Genomic DNA, 20,958 nt, shown 5'->3' on the forward strand with positions numbered 1-20,958 from the left:
ATTAGACCAAGCAGCCTTTGCTGCTGCTCTGGTAGGGCAATGAGGCTTTATCAAGTGCATGCCCACATACTCAGTCTGAAAACTGCCAGTGCTGAAATCTGCACTGTAAGGCAATATTGATCTTTATCTTACAAAAGGAGGGGGAGGAGAAAATTATAAAGAAGAGTATTATATATTGAAAATTCAAATTCATTGTCACAGTGCTACCTGGGAGTTAAGATGCAGCTCCAGCCTCACAGGGGTGTGTGTACCTGGTAGGCTGTTGAGTGCTTAAACAGTTCTGTTCACACTCAGATGTTGTTAAAGCAATGAAAGAAAAAGAAAAAAAAAACCTAATCTTCATGATCTCCGGGTGATGTGATTCAATGTAAACAACAAGGACTTCAGAGTCCTGAGACATACATACCATTTCCTTAAATGCACTTTCTATGGCCCCAATGACCAGGCACTCATGTGGGATCTTCTTCTCCGTGAAGAAGCGTGTTGGGGGCGTGCTGGGCGAGCCCGGGGCTCCCACACCGCCGCGCAGGGAGGCTGCCCGTGTCAGTGTCCTGCTGTTGCTGGATGGGTTGTCAGGCTCCTCTCCCAGGCAGGTGGGTGGGAGGACAGCTGTGTTCCTCAGGATGTCCACAATCTCCTGCAGCTGTTCCAGGATGTGGTGCTGCAGCAGTTTGGAAGCGACCACAGCTGCCCCTGAGCCAGCATGTCCATCAAACAAGGACCAGTAGTACAGGTTGATCCCATCTGTGTCCTGGAGAAGCAAGAGGGGGAGAAAGGAAAGGAAAAGAGATGCTCAGTGTTAGTCACCTGCTGCCTCTGTGACTGGTGGCACAGAGGCAGCAGGTGAAACACAGATAGCTTTCCCAGAGGTAACATTCTTTCTGAAACACAGAAATACCCACAGTGTCAGTACAACTCTGGTTGAAAGAAGAGATGCTTATTTTTACCACACTTCCCCAGCATGTTTTTTCTTTTCCTTAACCTCGTAAAAAAAAAAAGCCCAAGAAAAAAATTGAACTTACAATCTTTCTTACCTTACAGCCATCATAGACTGTAGAAGAACAGCATTTGTATATATGCTAGACCTGCCACTATGAAAGATCAAAATTCTACACAAGACAGCACCTGATACTTGCTAGGCATGAAACAAAGGACCTCAGTTTGATGCCCATCAACAAATGTGAACTCCACTTCCACAGCTGGTAGATAAGGTCCATCCATGCTGGCAGGTGGGACAACTCAGGCTTTTGCTGCCTGTGCCAGCCCAGGAAACAGCACCAGCACAGGGGTCCTCGAGGATGACAGACCCAAGAGGGATCAGCTGCACTTCATCTGATCTAGCCTCTATGTTCACTGCCTGGTTCTTCACAGTCCTCTAAAAAGTTTCCTATATAGTACTGGAAATGATGGAGTACCCTATCACTTAGGGCATTAACCCAGGGCAGGAGGCAGAGTAGCCTTGGGCATCACAAGCTCCAAAATGGCTGGAAAATACCAAGGAGCCATACTCTTGATAAACTCAACTTTTTGTGTGGAGAGAAATTCACCTACCAATCCTTAGGTAATCATTTAAGATTGCCTTAAATGATACCCACCTTTGCATGACAGCATATTTGGCAGCAGCATGGGGAAAGTCTTTCCTGACTTTCTTTCCCCTCCATTTATTTTAATCCTGCACCTTCTCCCAGCTATGCAGAAACAGCTGATAGTGGGGCTGCCTTGCAAGTCGGATGTGGGTGGACTAATACAGATTTAGAAAGAAACAATTTTGCAAGGGACAGGAATGAGGCTATACTGTTGTAAAATACCTTGTAATAAGAAAGCATAACCTAGATCTCACTGCAATCAAAGAACCTCAAAATTACATGTGCTCTAATTTAGGATGAGAGATGTGACTTGTTTTGTTCATCTGAACACTGCTCCCTTACACTACAGATCAGCACCTGCAACCCAGCTCCTCCTGTCCAAAGCACTGCCTATTTCAAATTTATGGACAGGGCTGTGAACTGCAGCTCCTTTTACTTTCTGCTGTTTCAGCCACTCCACTAAGGTGCCATGATAAGAAAAATCACATTAAAGTCGAGGTGTTTTTTTTTTTTGCACACAGTATTGCTGATGAGGTAAAGTTCAAATATATTCTTAACCAAAGCATCAAGATCATAGTCATCTACACAGCAGAGAGCTCCTCCAAGAGGAGGAATTCATCAGTCCCTCATGCACTCTTCATTACTGAAATGCTGTCATAAGGGGGTATTGTCCTCAAGTACTGTTTACTTAGCACAGTAAGGATAACACAGGATACATCCTAGAATGGTGGAAAAACCAACATATGTCCACATTTCTGAACATGGTTTCTTAGCCAGACACCACTCCCCTCTCCCCCCACACTTACCCAGCCTGGCAAATTCATCAAAAAAACAGTTGTGAAACTTCCTACCTGAAGGCAGGACTGGCAGTTGTACTACCTTGCTCTGGGCTCAGAATCCATCCAAGTTCACAACAATTTGCTTTAAAATTCTATGTAATTTTTAATGGCTAACAGGATTAGCAATTTTAAACTTGCTTGTAAAAATAGATTACTATTAATGTAAAATGCAAAGTATTTTGCCAACAGAAACAAATTTTCCAAAGTGAAAGTATTTCAGCTGAAAACTGAAACCATTTATTCAAAATAACTACATTGCGCCTCCTGGGATTTGTATATCAAACCACTTCTGCTCCCATTCTTCTCTTAAGAGTTTGTCTCCCTGGCCAAAATGCATGTTATGATGCACCATGGATAATGCTTCCACAGTTTTTGTCCTCATGTCCTTTAAAGGTGCTACTCCTTTGGAAATGTGCCCTCTTTGTAGGGGGGGAAATCTCCAAGGCATTTCAACTCTGATTGAGATTGAAATATTTTATTTTCCACCAAAAGGAAGCAAATATTTTGTCATTGTTCTCCCCATGCCTCCAAACTGGAACAGAAACTTACAATTAAGAACAAGTTTGATCTGCACTCAATTTTCATGAGTTCTCCAAAGCAAACCCCCCAGCAAAGTCTGTGTTACAGCTTTTCAGAAGATAAAGACAACAGTTATTAAAAGAATTTATTCTCATTACTAAGATCTCAACTCTGGATATGTCCTACACTGATCAAGCCTCATGTGAGTTTGGGGGTTAAAGATGAGAATGGGATGCTGTGAAACAGATGAAAATAGCCCCTGACAAAAAGGGAAAACGAAATGTTACCATTCATTTCCTCTAAGCCAATGGGAAGCACAACTTTGGGCAGAGAAGTTCACACAGACTTGAGTATCTCAGACTTTCACTGACACGTCACCCTGTCACGTCCACATCAGTTATGGTGGTCCACTGATCTTGCCCTTTTTGGAGTAGCAATTCTTGAACAAAGAGGACGTTGCTACCAGTTCAGCTAAGCTCAGACATCTACACACTGTCTTGCACACCTCCAAGACAGTTCTCTAAATTGCCCTTATGTTGGGCAGGCAGAAAAACCCCTACATTTTTAGACTATGCTCATCTCATTCCAAAGTAGATTTATTTCTCCCTAGCAACAGCAGAAGCACCCTAGATAACTGCAAAGTCTGTATTCTGAGCACTCAGGGGAGATGACAACCACAATGCTGCTCTCATACAGACATTCTGTGTGAGATGCTCTAGGGCCTAACTTCAGCTGGGATCTGCAGGCATTACTGTAACCTAAATATTAGTCTTGAAAAACTGCTGTGTATTCCTACAAAGCTTCATTTACTTTTGAACTAGCAAAGAGGAAAACCACAGATAATATGTTAGCTGTCTAAAAAAGGAAGAAAAAACAAACTCTTTCCCCCCACCATGAGAATAAAAACAGCTCCTCTATTTGAAAGAAATTAATTCCCAAAACCACACCAATTCAATAAGAATTAAAAATATGATGCAGTTAAGGCAGTGACTCAGTGAACAAACAAGGGCCAGTAGTCAGGGCACGCAGATGAGGCAAAATGCACAGAAAGGTCCTTGCTTTTCCTCACACAACTGAGCTGACCTCTGCAGACACCAAGCAATTACCTGTTTTGGTGTGCATATGCATTGCTCTTTGCTCTCTTTTACATCTGGGAGCTTGAAATTCTTCCCCAAAAGAACTGACATTCTGCAAACTCAGAGAACAAGACATCTTTTTTTTACTAGCACTGGCAGTATTCTGTCAGAAGTAGTCTGTTTCAAACACCAGTCTTCATTTCTTCTTTTATCTGGACAGAATCCTCAAATAAGAGTGTAGTCAGTCACCACAGTGATGTATTTTAGATTTTCATTCAAAAGATCCTGACCTAACAAACAGGCTGAATAACTACCAGAAACAAGAAGAGAAACCAAATCCTTCACTGCACCAACCTCACAATTAATTTCCTAGTACAGAATGTACTAGGAAATTTAATAAGCTTCAGGCCCCTCAACTGCTGACCTAGCTTTCAGGAAGGTTCAGCAGTCTCCTGGGTTTTGCAATTGTAAAAGATAATTAAGACATGCAAAGTTTTGGGTCAAGCAATGGATGAGAAATCATGAGAGAAACTGCATATATATACATACATAATTGAGCTCAATGATATGAAGGAAAAAAGAAAAAGGAAAAAACCTTAGCAATAGCTAGTGATCATTTTGGGACATGCTTTTCAGGTAAACTAGACAGCAGTCTTACATTGCAAATCTTCAGATTGTTATTATGGAGCTAATTCCAAACAGGCAAATAAATCATGTTGCCACTAAAGATTTATTCTGGAAACTACAACCTACCCTGACTATTGTTATTCCAGATATGAGCTACAGTCACAAAGCACTTAAGAGAACAACTTGAGTTCTCATAAAATCTGAACTGGGCCAGCAATTGCCATTCCAATCCTCAGAGCAAAGCCTCCTCATGTTACCAATATGTTCAGCTGCCTGTGGTAGGCTACCAGCCTTATGCTACACAAAACTTACAATATCCCAGACTTGTGGCAAAGAAGACTACAGAATTATTAATTATGTATCCTCACATTACAGTGACAATCAATAATGCATCACATTAAGTCCTGCAGCCTGATTATCACTATGACAATATCCTGGCACATGATTTCCACTTCGCTTGCTGATGGTTTTCAGCAATCATCATGAAGGTACTCTGTAGTTAAAGGCATTTAAAAATAGTACAAATGAAAAAGATGTGCAATTTAACAGGAATGTTCTTGAATGGGGACAGACAGGAGATACAATTAATCAAGCAGCAATGGAGTGGCATGGGGGGAAGGGGAGAGAATTAACTTAGGGTTGAATTTAAAGAGTCTTTCCTTTCACTGCTCTGCTCATTTTATTACTCACCCTTTCAAGAAAACCATGTTTATGCTATTTAATAGACTTCCCAGAATTTGTTTGTGTGTTTGGGTAAAAGAAATGTTTACTTCTCCATTTCTGCATTTCTGGCCTACCTCCTCCTTTCCACGCCTGGAAATCTGTGTGGAGAGTCAAGACCATGGTAGTGGCATTCAAGTTTTGTGGACAACACATGGATCTCCAACTCCCTTATGCTGCTTTGCCAAAGCACAGGGCTGGATCGATGAGGTTAGCATTAAAGAACAATCACACAGATGTAGCTGATGTTTCACAAACTTCCCAAAATGCAGGAGAAAACAAAAATGGCATGTGCCATTCTCAGACAGTCTGTGGAAAATAAAAATCTGAGGATGATGAAAAGGACATTGTTACATAAAGTTTACATTTCAGTGCCTATTTCTCTTGTGCTCCACACTTTAAAAAAATCCTTTCAATGAACTCCTTCCCTCATTCCTTTTTCTGTCAGTATTTCTGCAAGGTGCTTTACGACATAGAGAGAATTTCAAATGGTGTGTTACAGTGGGATTTCCTCATGAGGCATTTACACTATTTAGTCTCTGGCTTTCTTAATAAATATTTCCTGGGATGATATTCTGTCATTCACTGTAGTGTTTAAAGCCAGTATTTCTACATCTTATTCATACAAATTAAGTTGTACGGTTATCACATTTAACATCAACCTCATTTACTCCTTAAAAAACATTTGCCAACAGTGCTATGTGAAGGGTATTATACCTCACAGTATAAAAAAATATATAAGAAAAAAAGACACAACATAGCAATGTGCTTTTTTCCTCCCTGTTTTTAGATATATTCAACCAACAAAAGATGTAGCAAGGAAAAAATCCTACTATGTGCTAGTGTAATACTGCCCTCTAGTAGAAAACTTTCTCCAGGAATATGCTGCCTCTTTTGGGAAAATATATTACAAATTTAAATACATAAGCTGTGGTCTAATGACATGGTAGAATAGGTTTTCCACAACTAAATAATGAGTGTGACAGCACCTATATCAGTGCCATGTAGAAAACAGAAGTGAATCCGTAGATAAGAAGAGAACATATAAATAATAAGATAAGAAGTAACTAGAAAACAGTACAATCTATTATATAGATCAGCTGGCTCCTGAATTTAGATGTTATGTTCCCATCTTGTTAAAATATGTCAGAAATGGAATCAAGAACAGAAGATTTGAAATAAAAGTGTTTCTCTCAAGAAACTTGAAAGGGAGTGGCTTTTTCTTCCAAAATCAAGATGAAAGATACAGACTTGAACTAGGAAATAGTGAAAAGAGAAAGAAAAATCAGAACATTCCATAAGATACTTCTCATAAACTCTGTGTAAGTAGATATTTACTGAGGAGATATTTACCAACATCATGAAATATCAAATGGATAAAAAGAACAGCTTTTAAAAACATAAAGTTTATTGACCCTACCATTACATTGCCACAACAGTACATCAACTGTAACAATGGATAACAACAAGGTTAGTTAAGATGCCTTTCCAATAACAAAACTATTTTAGAACCCTGTATCTTTAATGCAATCTTATTAACTATGTAATGTCTGGAAAAAAAGTTCCTTCTGAAGAAGGTGATTTGTCATGGCTTTTGCTCTTGAGAAGTTTTGATACTGAAGTTAGTCAAGCTTTGTGAAACAATGCTATGAACATTTTTATGTCCCATGCAAGCCCCTAAAATATGCAAAACCAGGCAAACTCAGCACAGTTACATTCACCCACATCCCAGGTGCAGAGGCCCCTGACCATGCATCTCACATGGTGGGTCTGGAACTTTAATGTGGTATGAGACCAAACCTCGTATCTCTGCACAGTATCAAGATGTGTGTAGCCAGGCTGGTGTGCACACAGGGGTCTCTGCAGTGTGCCTGTGCGCATGGCACAGCGATACCCTTAGTGTCAAACAAACCATCACCTGGACCAAGGACACTGTCTTCTTGTTATTTCTGTACACAAACAAGTACTGGGGCAAAATGCTTGCTTCACTAAACATAATTAATGCATACAAAAGTTAAATACACTCCTGAAACCAAGCACCTTCCTAAACCAAGAGCAGGCAGTTGCATGGACTTTCTAGGAAAGACTTTTAAATACGCAGCTAATTAAAACAAATTCTGTTTTGCTTCGCATGACTGTACATAGAACTCCAAGTCCCAGCAAGTTCTGGGCACAATTCTTTATCCAGGAGTTTGCAAAAAATGTACTTGAAAAAAGAAATCATGACTGTCTGAATACAATGAGGAATATCAGCACACAGGAATTGAAACACTTATTTAAAGAAAGATTTTTAAAAGAGGAAAGAACGGGGCAATTTGCAAACCCTCAGGATCTGTCAGTTTGAAAATGTTGCAGCAATAATGAAGTATGAAACAGAACTGGAGGAGCAAGAGGTTGGGAGGGACACAGTACAAGAGGAATGCTTGTTTCTCAGGACCCCAATGAACCCTGCAGCCATCAGGTGTACCAAGCCGTGGAATTCTGAGAGAGTGACTAAAGCAGACTGCTAATCACCACCTGATTTAAAATAGACACACACACACACCAACTAACAAAAAAACCCTAAACATATAAACGAACCAAGCCGCAAAACCAAAACAAAAAAACCTCCAAACTACCAAAAAACAAAACAAAAACAAGGCTACTTACAGTCCATTGAAAAACTACTTATCACTTAGGGACAACCTGTGTTCTCCAGCAGCAGGAATACAGCCTATCCACATTGTCTGACTAAAACATTCATACAGGCCATTTAGTATTACATGGTGAAATGTTGGAATTGAACACACACTATCAATCACTGCTGGAGGCTGAGCTCATGCTTAAAGAGCAGGTGAAGTAATTAGCCAGTCAGGAAACAAGACAGATGAAAAATAGCAGACAATTGCCAGTAGACAAGTGTATGACCTACACCACACTTCACACAAATGAGGGAAGCTATAGTCTGCAAAAACCACTGAATTCTATGTGCTGGATGACCTTACCCTACCTGCATAAACTAGAAGAGTATCCTGCTTTAGTAGTTGATTAAATTAGAGAATGCAGTATCTTTCCAACATTGACTGAAGATGTGGTTTAATGGCTTAGATATAAGACACATTTTAACAGCCCTTATGGTTCATACAGTTCTTTATCTGACCCCTGTGTAAGCACAGTGGAAAAAGCTGCCAGTGCAGTGTCCAAAGAGCTCCATGTAGCACAAATGTGCCTACACGACAGTACAGAAACTTAGAAAGAGCAGATGGAGGTTGACCTGTGTTTTTGTGGCACCATGGGCATCTGTGTAAATTACAGAAACATAGAATGGTTTAGGATGAAAGATGATCTGGTTCCAACCCCTCTGCCATGGGCAGGAACACCTTCCACTAGACCAGAATGCTCAAAGTCTTATCCAACCTGGCCAAATGTCTCTGGGCAACCTATTCCAGTGCCTCACTATCCCCACAGTGAAAAATTTCTGCCTAATATATATAATATATAATCTAAACCCTCTATTAGTTTGAAGTCCTTACTCCTTCTCCTGTCACTACAGGTCCTTGTGAAAGCCCCTCTCCAATTCCCTTTAGGTCCTGGATGGCCAGTCTAGGGACTCTCTGGAGGCCTCCCTTCTTCAGGCCAAACAGCCCCAACTCCAACTCACAGCCTGTCTTCATAGAAGATGTGCTCCAGCCCTTTCCTCATCTTCAAATTTCTCAACATTATATTTCAGAAATGAAACAAAAACAAAAATCCGGGAGCATCTCCTTGCCCATCTTTAAACTAAAATATCTTAGATGCAAGGAGCATTTTTCAAGACAAAAAGTCAAGTAGTGGAGCTAAGAAAAATATAGTGAAATGTTCTGCATTTAGGTAGAGATAATCAGTAAGAGGTAACTGAAAATATATTAAATATTCAGAAAGCACCTTTCAATGCCAGATTCTTACACTCTTTTATATTATTTTGTATGTCTCTACTGACAAGATACAGAAGTTTGCTTACTGAATTGTCTTTCAGCTGGAGACCTTCTCCATTGGGCAGAGATGACCTCCGTTTTGTTGAAGAGTTCTTGTTTGGTGTAGAATTACTGCCTCCAGCTTTCTTCTTGACAAAGAGGACTTCACAGCTGGCTTGATCCTCATTGTGCGTGCTCTTCCCTGCATTTATTACCCTAAACAAAAAAAGAAAACAGTGACCAGATTAGCAAAGCACAGAAGGCCCCATCTGTATCTTGCAATGGGACTTGAGAGGTATGGAACCAGAGTCCAGCGCTGACTCTGCAATTACTGACAGAATTAAAACACCTGACTGCCTTCCAGAGATACAACCATACACAGGCATACCTTTTATTTCTGTACACATACACATGACACAATGAGCATCTTCTGCAGAACTATGTGAATAAGAACCAATGGTGCCATAAGCATATTTCACCCCTAGGCATACCACACTTCTTTAAAAAAGAGACTACTTTATGGATGAAGTTGATAACACATTTGCCTCCCAGTTGAAACACAAGACCCCCATTTCCTTTTCTACCTGTCAGCATCTCTGCTCTAAATAATGAATCTGCTGGCTAAGTGTGTGCATTCTGTCAGGTACCAAGTCTTTGCACAAACAAAATACCTGCTATAAATCTACAAAGCTGTTACTGCTAAAGGCAGTCTGTTCAAACAGCATGTATTAGAAATGCTGTGACAGAAATACAAGGGAAAGGCTTTGTCTCCGACAGGCAAGTCAAGCTTGCTTATACCACAGTGATACAGTGATGCATACTAAACACATCCCGCTGGTACTGCACAACATAACCCCCTGCCCCTAGAAGCCTACCTCAAACCATCTGTCCCACCAGCCCTGTAGAAAACAGATGATTTGCACTAAGAACTGCAGGCATGCAAAACCCAGCACTAAGAGCTCAGTACAAGCTTTTAACAGCCAAAGATATCCTGAGACTTGAACCACGGCTTCCTTCCTTTGATCAGTGATGCGGCTGAAATAAACTATATAGAATAAAGCTATTCCACCAACAAGTTTTTATAACCTTAATCAGAAGTTTGTGTTATCCAAAATACTGTGGGGTTACTATCAGCAATCTCAGAACAGTCAAGCCCAAACACATTTTCCACTTTCTACATGACAATCTCATCACAAACTGTTTTCAGAAATGGGAAGTTTCCTTACAGTGCTAAATGCTACACTCTGCAGCCTATCTGTATGCACAGTACCACCATTTGTTTGCATGTCTTGTAAATAAACACTAATTGTGGATAAAATTATTTTGCAAAACACATAGAGAGCAGAGATGAAGGAGCAATTAGCTGCAAGGCACTTGTGAGCAGTTTAACCACTCATCCCCTGTAGTGCTTAACCTTTGGCAATTGCAGATCAAATATAGATGCAATAAGCTTCCAGTCTGAAAATTCTTGACATTAGGAAAAGTAGAAGCATATATTCAAAAATGGGGGAAAAGTGTCTGGGGGGGGAGGACAAAACATACAACACACATGACAAAATCATAATCCCAAAGCATTTAAATCAGCTGATCAAGACTTGTTCAGTTTGAAACGCTGCAAACATGACTAAAATACTGCACTAGCAGAGAAAGTGTAGTTTTACCACATCAGGAACTAATCAATGCTTAGTTTATCTGACCAGTCTCCTTACTGATGCTGCTGTTTTCAATTCCATTTTAAAAAAGAAGCAGAAGACAAGTAAGAGACAAAAGTTACCTACTGTTCATTGTTCCCTATGAAAGTCATTGAACTCTTGGAGTTGCCCAGGTTTCTGAGCTTAATGCTGGACTTTAAGACTATGGTGGAAGATGTTCTGATGCTTAATGACATGTCAAGTTATGCACAATATTATCATTTTTAAGGCTCTTACAAAGAAAATTTTTCAATGCACTGAATACATTAGAAAGACCATGAGAACAAAGTGACTCAAGAGATTGGCTTGGCAATCAGCTATCACAAATCACCTGGAATTAAAATTGTGTACCAAGCACCTTGCTAGAAAAGGATATCATCAAAAGGAACCTGGCAAGACTGAATACTGAGTAGACATGGGATTTGTGGTGTCAGTGTATTGAGGATGGAGGAATGGGCTCTGAACAATAAATTTAATCCATGAAATCAATTATATCTCCCAGAATTCCACTTTTTCTTTCTTTATCAGAGGATTAAGTGTATTTTATTCCTTGTGAATACCTGAATTTAACATAATGTCAAAATGGTGCTTATGGATCCTCCCAGGTAACACAGGGTCTAGATACAAAAAGCTGCTCCCCTCCTGACACAGGCACTCTTCTACTCTCACATCCCACCTCACAGGCAAATCCTGGAAACCTGCTGCAGTGAAGCCCTGTAATTTTTAATTTCAAATCTGGTGCCTGATGCCAAGCACAGAAGCTGGTAATATCTACTCAGCTTCAAACAGCTTCGACTCAACTTCAAAAAGCTCTGTCTTTGCTGACTTTTGAAATCCTTTTCTTTCTGCAGTTTCCTAAATCCCTCCTCCAGGCGATTCTTTCAACCAGCTTTCCAATGATGATTTCACTGTTGTCTTTCCTCCCTGCTCTCCCACACTGCAACTTATCAGAGCAAAAATCACATCTAAGCTGCTTATACAAATAACAAAGCAGAACTAACAAGATATTCATATCACCAAAAGGTGACTCTTAATTAGACCTCTGAAATTTTTTATGGAAAATCTGCCCCTCCTTCCACTGATGAAGTACCTCAACTTCCAAAGATTGCCCCTGTGTATTTTTTTCTGTCTAACTCAAACTATAAGTTTTCCACCAGTAAAGTAAAAAAAATGAGATGAAACAGATCCAATAATTTCAATTTCATCATTAATATTAATAATAATTCAGAAAAAATAGTTAAAAATTAATTAAAAGAAAAGTGAGTCCTATATAATTCTCTAGCTTACTTAAACACACATTTTCAAGTGAATTCCTCTTTTTGTTCTCTCTCCAAATTTCTCAAGACTGATTATTGATGATCAACTCCTTTCCATTCTTTCCCTCCTCTCCCCCAATACCCATGTATCTCCTATCCAAACTTTTGCAACATTCAAACAAATAATGTATCTAGATGAGCAGGCCCTCCTTTTACAGAATTCACTGTCTGTACTGTGTCAAACATATTTCTCAGTAATAACTAAATAATTCTAATGTTCAGTTTGAGGTACAGTGGTGCTAGTAAAACCTATCCCACTTTCCAAACAGGAGCTTCCTGAAGCCTGCACAGTCAGGTGGTGGGCTTTGGTCACAGCCAAAGTACCTGCATCAAATCTTGATGGATACTTCAGTGTTTCATGAGTCTTAATCTTAAACATATCCTCAGCTAAAAGCAAATCCACCAGATAGGGGCCAGCTAGTTTGTTTGGCTCACAATCAGGATTCTCTTGGTATCTCATGAGACCCCAATGCCTATCTGACTGGATGGAAATTCAAGTCACACTGTGCTTCTATTCTTCTCTCAGCAAGCAGAGCTCAAAGTTCTGTGCCATGATCACTGCAAAATTTGAAGTTTATCTTAAGAGAACCAAAACAGGCCTGCTAAACACATCCAAAACAGCCTTTGATAGTTTCAAAAAAAAAACCCCAAAACAATCCAAACCAAACCACAAGCAAACACAAACTAAAAATAAAGCAAACACAAACTAGAAATAAAAGCTTCAGTCTTATGAAGCATTTCTATTCATCCCTCTATTTTTAATTTTTTTTTTTTGCATCAATACCAGTATATACTCTTTGGGTGTTTTATTCCATTCTATAACATGCTCTTTGATGTTATATTAAATTGTGATCAGTCAAAATTCTAAGCTGTGCTGTAACAGTAAAGTTTGCTGTGCTGTAACAGTAAAGTTTTACCTGCAAAAAAAAAAAAAAAAAAAAATCCCTAATGCAGTTGCCTTACCCACTTGGAGCAAAATATAGCCCACAACAAAAGCTTCAAACAGTCTATGAGCTGCAGTGAAGGAACATTGAGAGCTAGAAATAAAAGGATATATCCATAGGCAGCTTGTTGTACACTGCAATTTTCAATTCTGCCCTCCTCTGGGGTTTCAAACTAGCAGTGGACACCTGTATTTGTTTTGACTCTGAATGAATCAATTGAGCAGGAAGCACAAAGCCCTTCTCTCCCCCCTCACAGGAGCTACAGCCAGCCTCTCCTCTTTCCAGCTGTGGCACACACACACCACTCCACAGCTGCATGACACCAACTTGCATCCAACCCACCTAATAACACAGAAGTAACCCAGATGAATGAATACCATACATACAGACAACAGACAATACATTCCTAACGGTTGTGTGTTATAATTTCAACAGTCTTAGAGTAATTTGATTAAATTTAAATGATTAAATGATTTAAATGATTAAAGATATCATAAAAATACAACTTTCATAAAAGTATTGCTGGCTTTACTTCCCCCTCCCACCTTTCTTTTTTTTTTTTCCCTTAATGGATAAGCATATGAGTGGATGCTGCTGCTTTTTTCTGTGACATCTCACTTACAGTCTTAGATTTCCAGGTAGGTGTCTGTTTCCTCCCTTTCACCCACATGAGATTTATTTCTGCACTGGGAATCAACTTGAAAGAGATTTCCTTCTAGCTGTTCACCTCATCCCTCAGATGAAAGGCAGCTTTTCAAGCAGCCTAAACAGTTCCATTCATTCATTACTGTAGCTGTCACACTGTGCACATCAAAACCAAAGCACTCACTAGCATTGTCCACTGCAGGCAGAAACTGAAGCCAGACCTGAATCAGATCTCTAAATCCATGGGGCTAAATAAAACTTTCATTTTATTAACCAAAGAAGAAGTGAATATTTAGCCATGAAATCTTGCAATGATGTGCTGTGAAAATATGGTTTCTCCTACCAGCAATTACACTAGTATACACTAGACCAAGCTCACCTTGAGGCCCAGCTAGAAGCCATGACACCCATCAAGCTAATAAGAACTAAAGATGGGATTAAAATAGGCAAAGTATAAAAGCAGAATAGCATTTATGGAAATTTACCACAAGTCCAGTGTAATGACCATAACTTGGTTACACAGCTTGTCTTTGGGCTGAAGTCAAGGACATCTTGGAAGGGAAGTCCACTCTGATGTTATTTGTATGGACTTCCCAAAATGCTACAATGCAGCACACCATCCAACTATCCTTTCCATCCTTTCCAAAAAAAAAGATGAAATACTAAGTGACTACAAGGAACAAAACAGCTGTAGGTCACTGCAGGAATGTGCAGGCTCTATGACCACTACACAGGGGGAGGCGGCTCTTTTTGATAATTAGCATAGAAGAAAACCAAGGGAGCCCCAAGCAGATGCTGAGCCAAACTAGTGGGATACAAAGGTGGTTAAGCATGATCTCACTTCAGAGCTGAGCAGTCTCAGCCACAGCTGGCAATACTACTTGCCAAATTCTTCTTCCTCACTCCTTCTGTACTAGCTACCAGAATGGGGTAAGAAGAGATTGCAAAACCTCTTAATTAATTAATTTGACACTGTAAGAGAACCACCACTTATTTCCCACAAAGGACAGTGAAATTGAAAAGAATGCCAGGTCAGACTGGTCATCATCCATATTATATTTAAAGCAGCTTTTCCTGGCTGTTGAACACCTGCTGAAATATAAGCAAGAGACCCAGAAGACAATGGGAATAAACAACTTTGTGTTGACCAATGTCCTTCTAGTCCAGTTCCCACTAATACACTTGGACCTTTTTCTTTTTCTCTCCAACAGTTAAGTTCTCAAATCCTGCTAATCTGGGGAAAATGGGCCTGAATTTATTTCCATGATATTCAGGAGGAAGTTGCCTTGAAAGTTCTAAAACTTATGCTTCTTCTATGAATAAAGCACATCCAATCTGCTGAAGTCAGCCTCCAGATAACCATATTTGCACAAAAACTCTGAGATTTTTATGCATCATTCGATTTTTCTAGATCTTTGCTGCAGATAAAGCTTACCTTATGCTACTATGTTATAACATTATGTTGCCTCATTATGTTACTACATTATAACATTATTATGTTGTTAATGCTTACCAGCTTTGGCTGGTGTGATAAGTTTACAGCTTCAAATTGAAGCAGAAAGCATTAAGAAACCCCTAAACAGTAGTGACAAGAAATGGACCCTTTCTACAGGAATATCCTTTATCATGTTTCATTAGCCATGTGTGAATAGTGCCTATGACTTTGCACATTAGGACTGACAGCTCTTGAAGTTGAGGCACCTGGTTCAATCTAAAGAAATCACACCCTGATAGCATCTTTTTTATTCTGTTCACAATCATTTTATCACATGTGATTTCACTGTCATAGCCTTTAGGGGTGATCCTGGAAATTCACTGATAAGCAGTGCTTCATTTTTGGCTGCACACCAAGAAACACAACATTGGATACTGGTTATGAGCTGCTTTTAGATGAGAAACATCTTTGGATCTATCCTAGAGCTCACATTCAAGATGGGAACCAAAGTTCTCCCATTCCTTCCCCTCTAATGCAAAGGAAAAGCAGCCACTTCCATGTTGGTTGCCATGAGCTGTACACCACCTTCTGCATGTGAGGCTGAATAAAATCTTGACCATGACATCCCCCATAAGGGCGGCACCACAGCTGAGACACAGTCTGACAGAATGGCTGCATTTGAGGCTCAGTTGTCCCCACAGAGTTATGTGACAAATATAGAAATCATTCTAGTTAAAATGATGAAAAGATAAGGAAAAGCAGCCTGCCCCTACTTGCTACAGCAAGGGGCATCTGGGTTTCAGAAATATTCACTCTGTCTACAAGCTCAGCACTACTATTACTACTACACCAAACCCCAACCAAAAGCTCAATTTGAATTGGCCTCATAGTTTTATTTTCTTTTAGATTTTTAAATGACGGTATGCACATGACAAGGATGCATGAAGAAAACAAAAGACTACTTCCTCCTCCTCCCCAGTTTCCTTCCCAAAGTTCTACTTTTGAAAGCACATCTAAAATAAACACTCTCTTCCTTACAGAAATGCCAATTATATGCAAATAGAAGTTCTCCTTATGCTTACACTGAAGCAAATTATGTGCTTAAAGTAATGCAGTAAATCCCACGTCTATAGACTGATGCTGTAGACTGCAGTCTCAGCTTCAGGGTTAAGAGAAATCAAGATAAATGGCTTATGTAAAACTGGTCCAAGCTTTTAAAAAAAAATTCTCTCATATTTAGCATGTGTGAAAGTTAACCCCAAGAGATGAGTGGTGACAGTACTAATCCCTTTTATACAGCTGTCAACTGAATTTAGCCCCAAGATAATCTCTGCAAGTGTGACAGAGAAGGTACACATTTCCACAGATACACACTAATGCCTTTTTCACAATATCCCTCTACTGCAGCAGGTATTTGAAGCCCCCCCAGCCTGAAAGAAAACAATCTGCTAATTTATTCTTAAAAGTCATTATAGAAATTTATATGTATGGAAGCACACATATGCAAGGCAAGGGGGAGGAAAAAGAAAGAGAGAAAACATTATGTACAGCTTTATTATCACAAGTAGGAAATTCATTCAGAGCCACTCATATGCTGGTAATTTTTAATAATTAAAGAAAAAATACACCCTGCTGCTGGAGTTTTACATCCATCACCTTTCCTCTGGGAGAACCATTAGCTGGCAAATGTGCAGGAAGGGGCCATGTGCAAAAAACACTCCAGTGACTCTTTGCCATAGAAATGTGCCTCAAAACAGAGTCTTTTCTTCTGTTACTAAAATTACATCCCTAGACATCATCTTTAAAGCTGTTAAAATAGAAGCTAAATGCAAACCGATGAAATGTCAGCAATACTGAGCCTGAAATAAAAGGCTACAGAAAAATGACAGCTCCCTTAATCTTGATAGACCATGATTCATCAAAACATTTGTAGTGATCATTCATTTATTCCTCTTGGGGCTAACAATCAATTCCAAACTTAGCTTTCCTAAATTTAAAGTATAAAAAAATCACAGTAATTAAAGCAAAACAGGATTAAGAAAATTTTGCAGTACTTTAACATATATTTTATACACACATACATACACACGAACACATCTAAAGAAAAACCTGTGGTGATTCTCATGCAACTCATACAAAATCCAGTAAAATAGTATGTCATTGAAAACACTTATTTTTCATGTAATATAATTCAAAGTGCTTAATATATTTGCCCAGTTGTTCAGCCATACAGATGAAAATTTCCAGGTGCAATGTTAATTCAGAGTGAAAGTCAACATAGAAATCCTGTTAAAATCAGCGCCAGTAAAGGAAGATTGACAGCCAAATGCAGAATTTCTACCCAAGAGGAGGCAAATAGCAGTGAGCAAATGAGTACCTGGTTCTGTGTGAGTGTGGGTGTGTGTACATGCACGTGTTTGGAGACAAGGCTGTCCTTTCCAGCCCCATCTGCTCCCTTTATCCAGAGGGAAGCTACTGAAGCTCTGAGGTCTGCACAACACCTGTTAACATAGTATGCCACAGCCTCAGGGTAAATTTTTCCCAAAGGCTCCTTCTGCCCTTGCAGGGGGTGGGATGAAGAGATGCCTTCCCACCCAGGAGCAGAGGAGGCTTAACAAGGTTAAGAAGTTTTGGAAGGTACACAATCAGAGAATCACAGAAAAGCTGAGCTTGGAAGTGCCCTCTGGAGGTCATCTGGCCCAAACCCCTGCTCCAGCAGGGTCACCTAGAACAGGTTGTCCAGGACCTTGTCCATATGGGACTGCAGAGGGAGCAAAGCACAAAGCAAGAGGCCTGCCTTCCCTGATGTGTGCACAGGAACTGGCCCTGAGCAGGAACAGCTCACCGACACCCTGTGAAGTCTGCAAGGTCACGCTTCTCCAGCACACATTTCTCCTGCTTGTGCTGTGCAATCTGCCTCCACTAGAAACCTTATCCTTTCCAAAGTCAATAGCACAAGCCCCTAAAAAGCCTCAATCCAAGTTTTCACTTGTACATGCAACAGGCACGCTGGGAAGCCTACAGACTGGCAAATACCTTGCACAAACACAGTAAGCAGGGCCAACATTGAATATTTTAGAAAGCTCTATAACTAAGGCGAATCACTTGTTTCCAAAGAGGCCTAGAGGAGATGGTATAGCCTGGCACAAACTTAAGCAGCCCTGAGGGGTAGATCTTGCACAGTGTGATCAAAGGCACGTGCAGTTCCAGAGAGGTCTCAACAAGAACAAAGTCAACACCAGAACCAATTGACTACTGCAACTTCCATGTAAAATTCTCCATGCCTCTCAGATCACTGGGAAATTAAAATTGTGTTAAGATCTGTAAAAATATGTATCAGGAAATAATAAATATTAGAGTGTCCCTGCATCCTGCTACACCAAGGAACAACTAGCTTCCAGAAATTATAAGCTGCACAAATGTGAAATATGCATGAAGGCAAAGAGTGAAACTGGAAGTTTGAATTTATACACCCCTAGACAAGATTCTAAATAAATATTAAACAATGTGTTCAGACTGAAAAGAAAACCCACAGAATTCAGCAACTGAATAACCTGTAAAATTAGCAATGGACAACGTCTCAGGCAAAGGGTGAAAAGCAAACTTCAAGTATCCCCTCTCTTGGCTTTCCCAATATAAGCAATCTCCACCTTCATATGCCAGTGTGCTACCCCACAGGGACACCTGTGTAATGAAATTATTTTTTTAAAAAAATCAAAATCAATATATTTCCACAACAAGACTGAAGAGACAACATGAAGGTAGAAACAGCAGATAATAGGGAGGAGAAGTCCTGACTAACATTTCTGAAAAAGAAAGCTATGAACCTATGAATCTTAGGAGCCTTGGAAGTGAGTAATGAGAAAGAGATGGTGCACCCCAGTTCAGCAGTATGTGACTGTGAACATCAAATACTGATACATCTCTTTCCTGGGAAAATCCACTCAAGTTTGTCATTGTTTTCAAGAAGATGAGTCCAGAGCACCTTCACCTTGGCATCGGCTCTGCATCAAGAAGCCAAGAACTTTTAATCTTCTTACGTGTCTACATGTGTCTAGTCACCCACACGCGACTGTTGTGACAAGTGTGGTCCCCAGAGGTGAGATCTAGTCAGATGTCTACGGTGCAGACAGCTAAGTCTGCTTATTAAGTCTGGGTGATTAGCTAAAGAGAAAGAAGACATCTGGGGGCATGATTCATCTGACCTATTTTAGTTGTTTACATAGCATGAAACGTGTCTTCCTCTTGGCGGGTGACAAAGCTGAGCCTAGACACTGACACAGCAGGTTGTCAGCACGCAGTCAGATGATTCCCACTTACATGCCTGAGCTTATGAGGGTGGAGGGAGCAAAGCAAACATACAAACAAAACCCCCCAAACAAAAAAACAAGGAAACCCCCCACAAAAACAAAGAAGGCCATCAACTTGTCTTTCAATAAGTTTTTTTGCTATTTGAAATGCATTTTCCTCAAAATGCATCTTTTATATGTATGTCCTTTGGTATGACTAATAATGCCACCCAAGGCAGACAATTAGGGTTTAAAGCAAAGCAGAAGAAACAGAAATAAATGCAGCAAAAATTACTTTTAAAATAAAGGACATATTGGCATTGTAGCTACTGATGCAATATGTGAGTTTAGCGTGGTGTAACTATTTAAATGTATCTGAAACAGCTGGTGGGATTTTCAGACTCAAAAGGAGATAATTGTCAATCTTATTCACAGCAATTAAATCTGTATAGGCTAAAATAGGATCTATTGTTCCCCACAAATACTGGGACTGGAGCCAGAAGTAACTTCAGTGGAACAGAAAGTTGGCAGCTCGGAAAGGGGCTGAGAGCTGCATATTCTCTAGCATAGCAGGGAAAAAGTCCCACCCACAACTGAAGCCAAGCTCAGAGACTTGTTCAGAGAAAGAATTTATCCTCTTCTGAAGGAGGGAGATGTCAGAAATTAATACTGAAAGGGATGTCAACATAGACTTATCTCAGTCCATGCTCCACACACATAGAAATGTATCCACCAATTTCTTCTGGTGACTGAAAAGAAAACTTATTATTGCTATATTTAGATATTAAACCTATATACCTACTGCACCACCCACATACTTTTATATTTAGGTAGGCACAGAAAGCTGGATAGCTCTTAGAGGCCAACACTGCCAATAGAGAAACAACCAATAATCTGCTCTCAATTCAAAATGATCAACCAGTGGCAGTAAAGGATTTGCAAATCATTTGCCAAGGACAAAACACCTCCAGCAGCATTAAGTGATGGCTGTTAAACTGCCACAGAAAAAAAAAAATAAAAGAAAAGCCCCAAAGAGCTGATGCATGATCTTCAAAGCAGTGGACAGGCTGTCTCATACTTTTAACTGATATCAATATAATTTTCCTTCACTTTACCCATCAATCAGCTCAGAATACCAATCTTTTCTCATTAGAGTGTGTGTTTCAAGGGTAGTGGTAATTCTTCACTTGAGAAAAAGGAGATTCTTTACTCCAAAGACTCAAATAGTCACAAAATACAATCACACCACCTACTGTACAAAATTAGTATTTCCTGAACCAGTTAAAGCACCATACTTCCTTTAAGGTTTGGAGACTTTTATACACACACACACATTTAT

The 20,958-nt window shown here is 39.8% G+C and overlaps 1 protein-coding gene across 1 annotated transcript in view; it reads right to left on the reverse strand.

The window, feature by feature from the left end:
- The window catches only part of PPM1H (protein phosphatase, Mg2+/Mn2+ dependent 1H), a 129,736-nt gene that overhangs the window by 63,734 nt on the left and 45,044 nt on the right, over positions 1 to 20,958 (reverse strand). The window contains exons 2-3 of the mRNA XM_059472413.1: positions 9,347 to 9,515; positions 407 to 751 (exon numbers count right to left, since the gene is read on the reverse strand). Of these exons, the coding sequence (XP_059328396.1) occupies positions 407 to 751; positions 9,347 to 9,515 (514 nt within the window). The remainder of the gene's footprint in view (positions 1 to 406; positions 752 to 9,346; positions 9,516 to 20,958) is intronic.

The sequence above is a fragment of the Ammospiza nelsoni genome, chromosome 5, assembly GCF_027579445.1.
Source record: "Ammospiza nelsoni isolate bAmmNel1 chromosome 5, bAmmNel1.pri, whole genome shotgun sequence".
Classification (NCBI taxonomy): Eukaryota; Metazoa; Chordata; class Aves; order Passeriformes; family Passerellidae; genus Ammospiza; species Ammospiza nelsoni.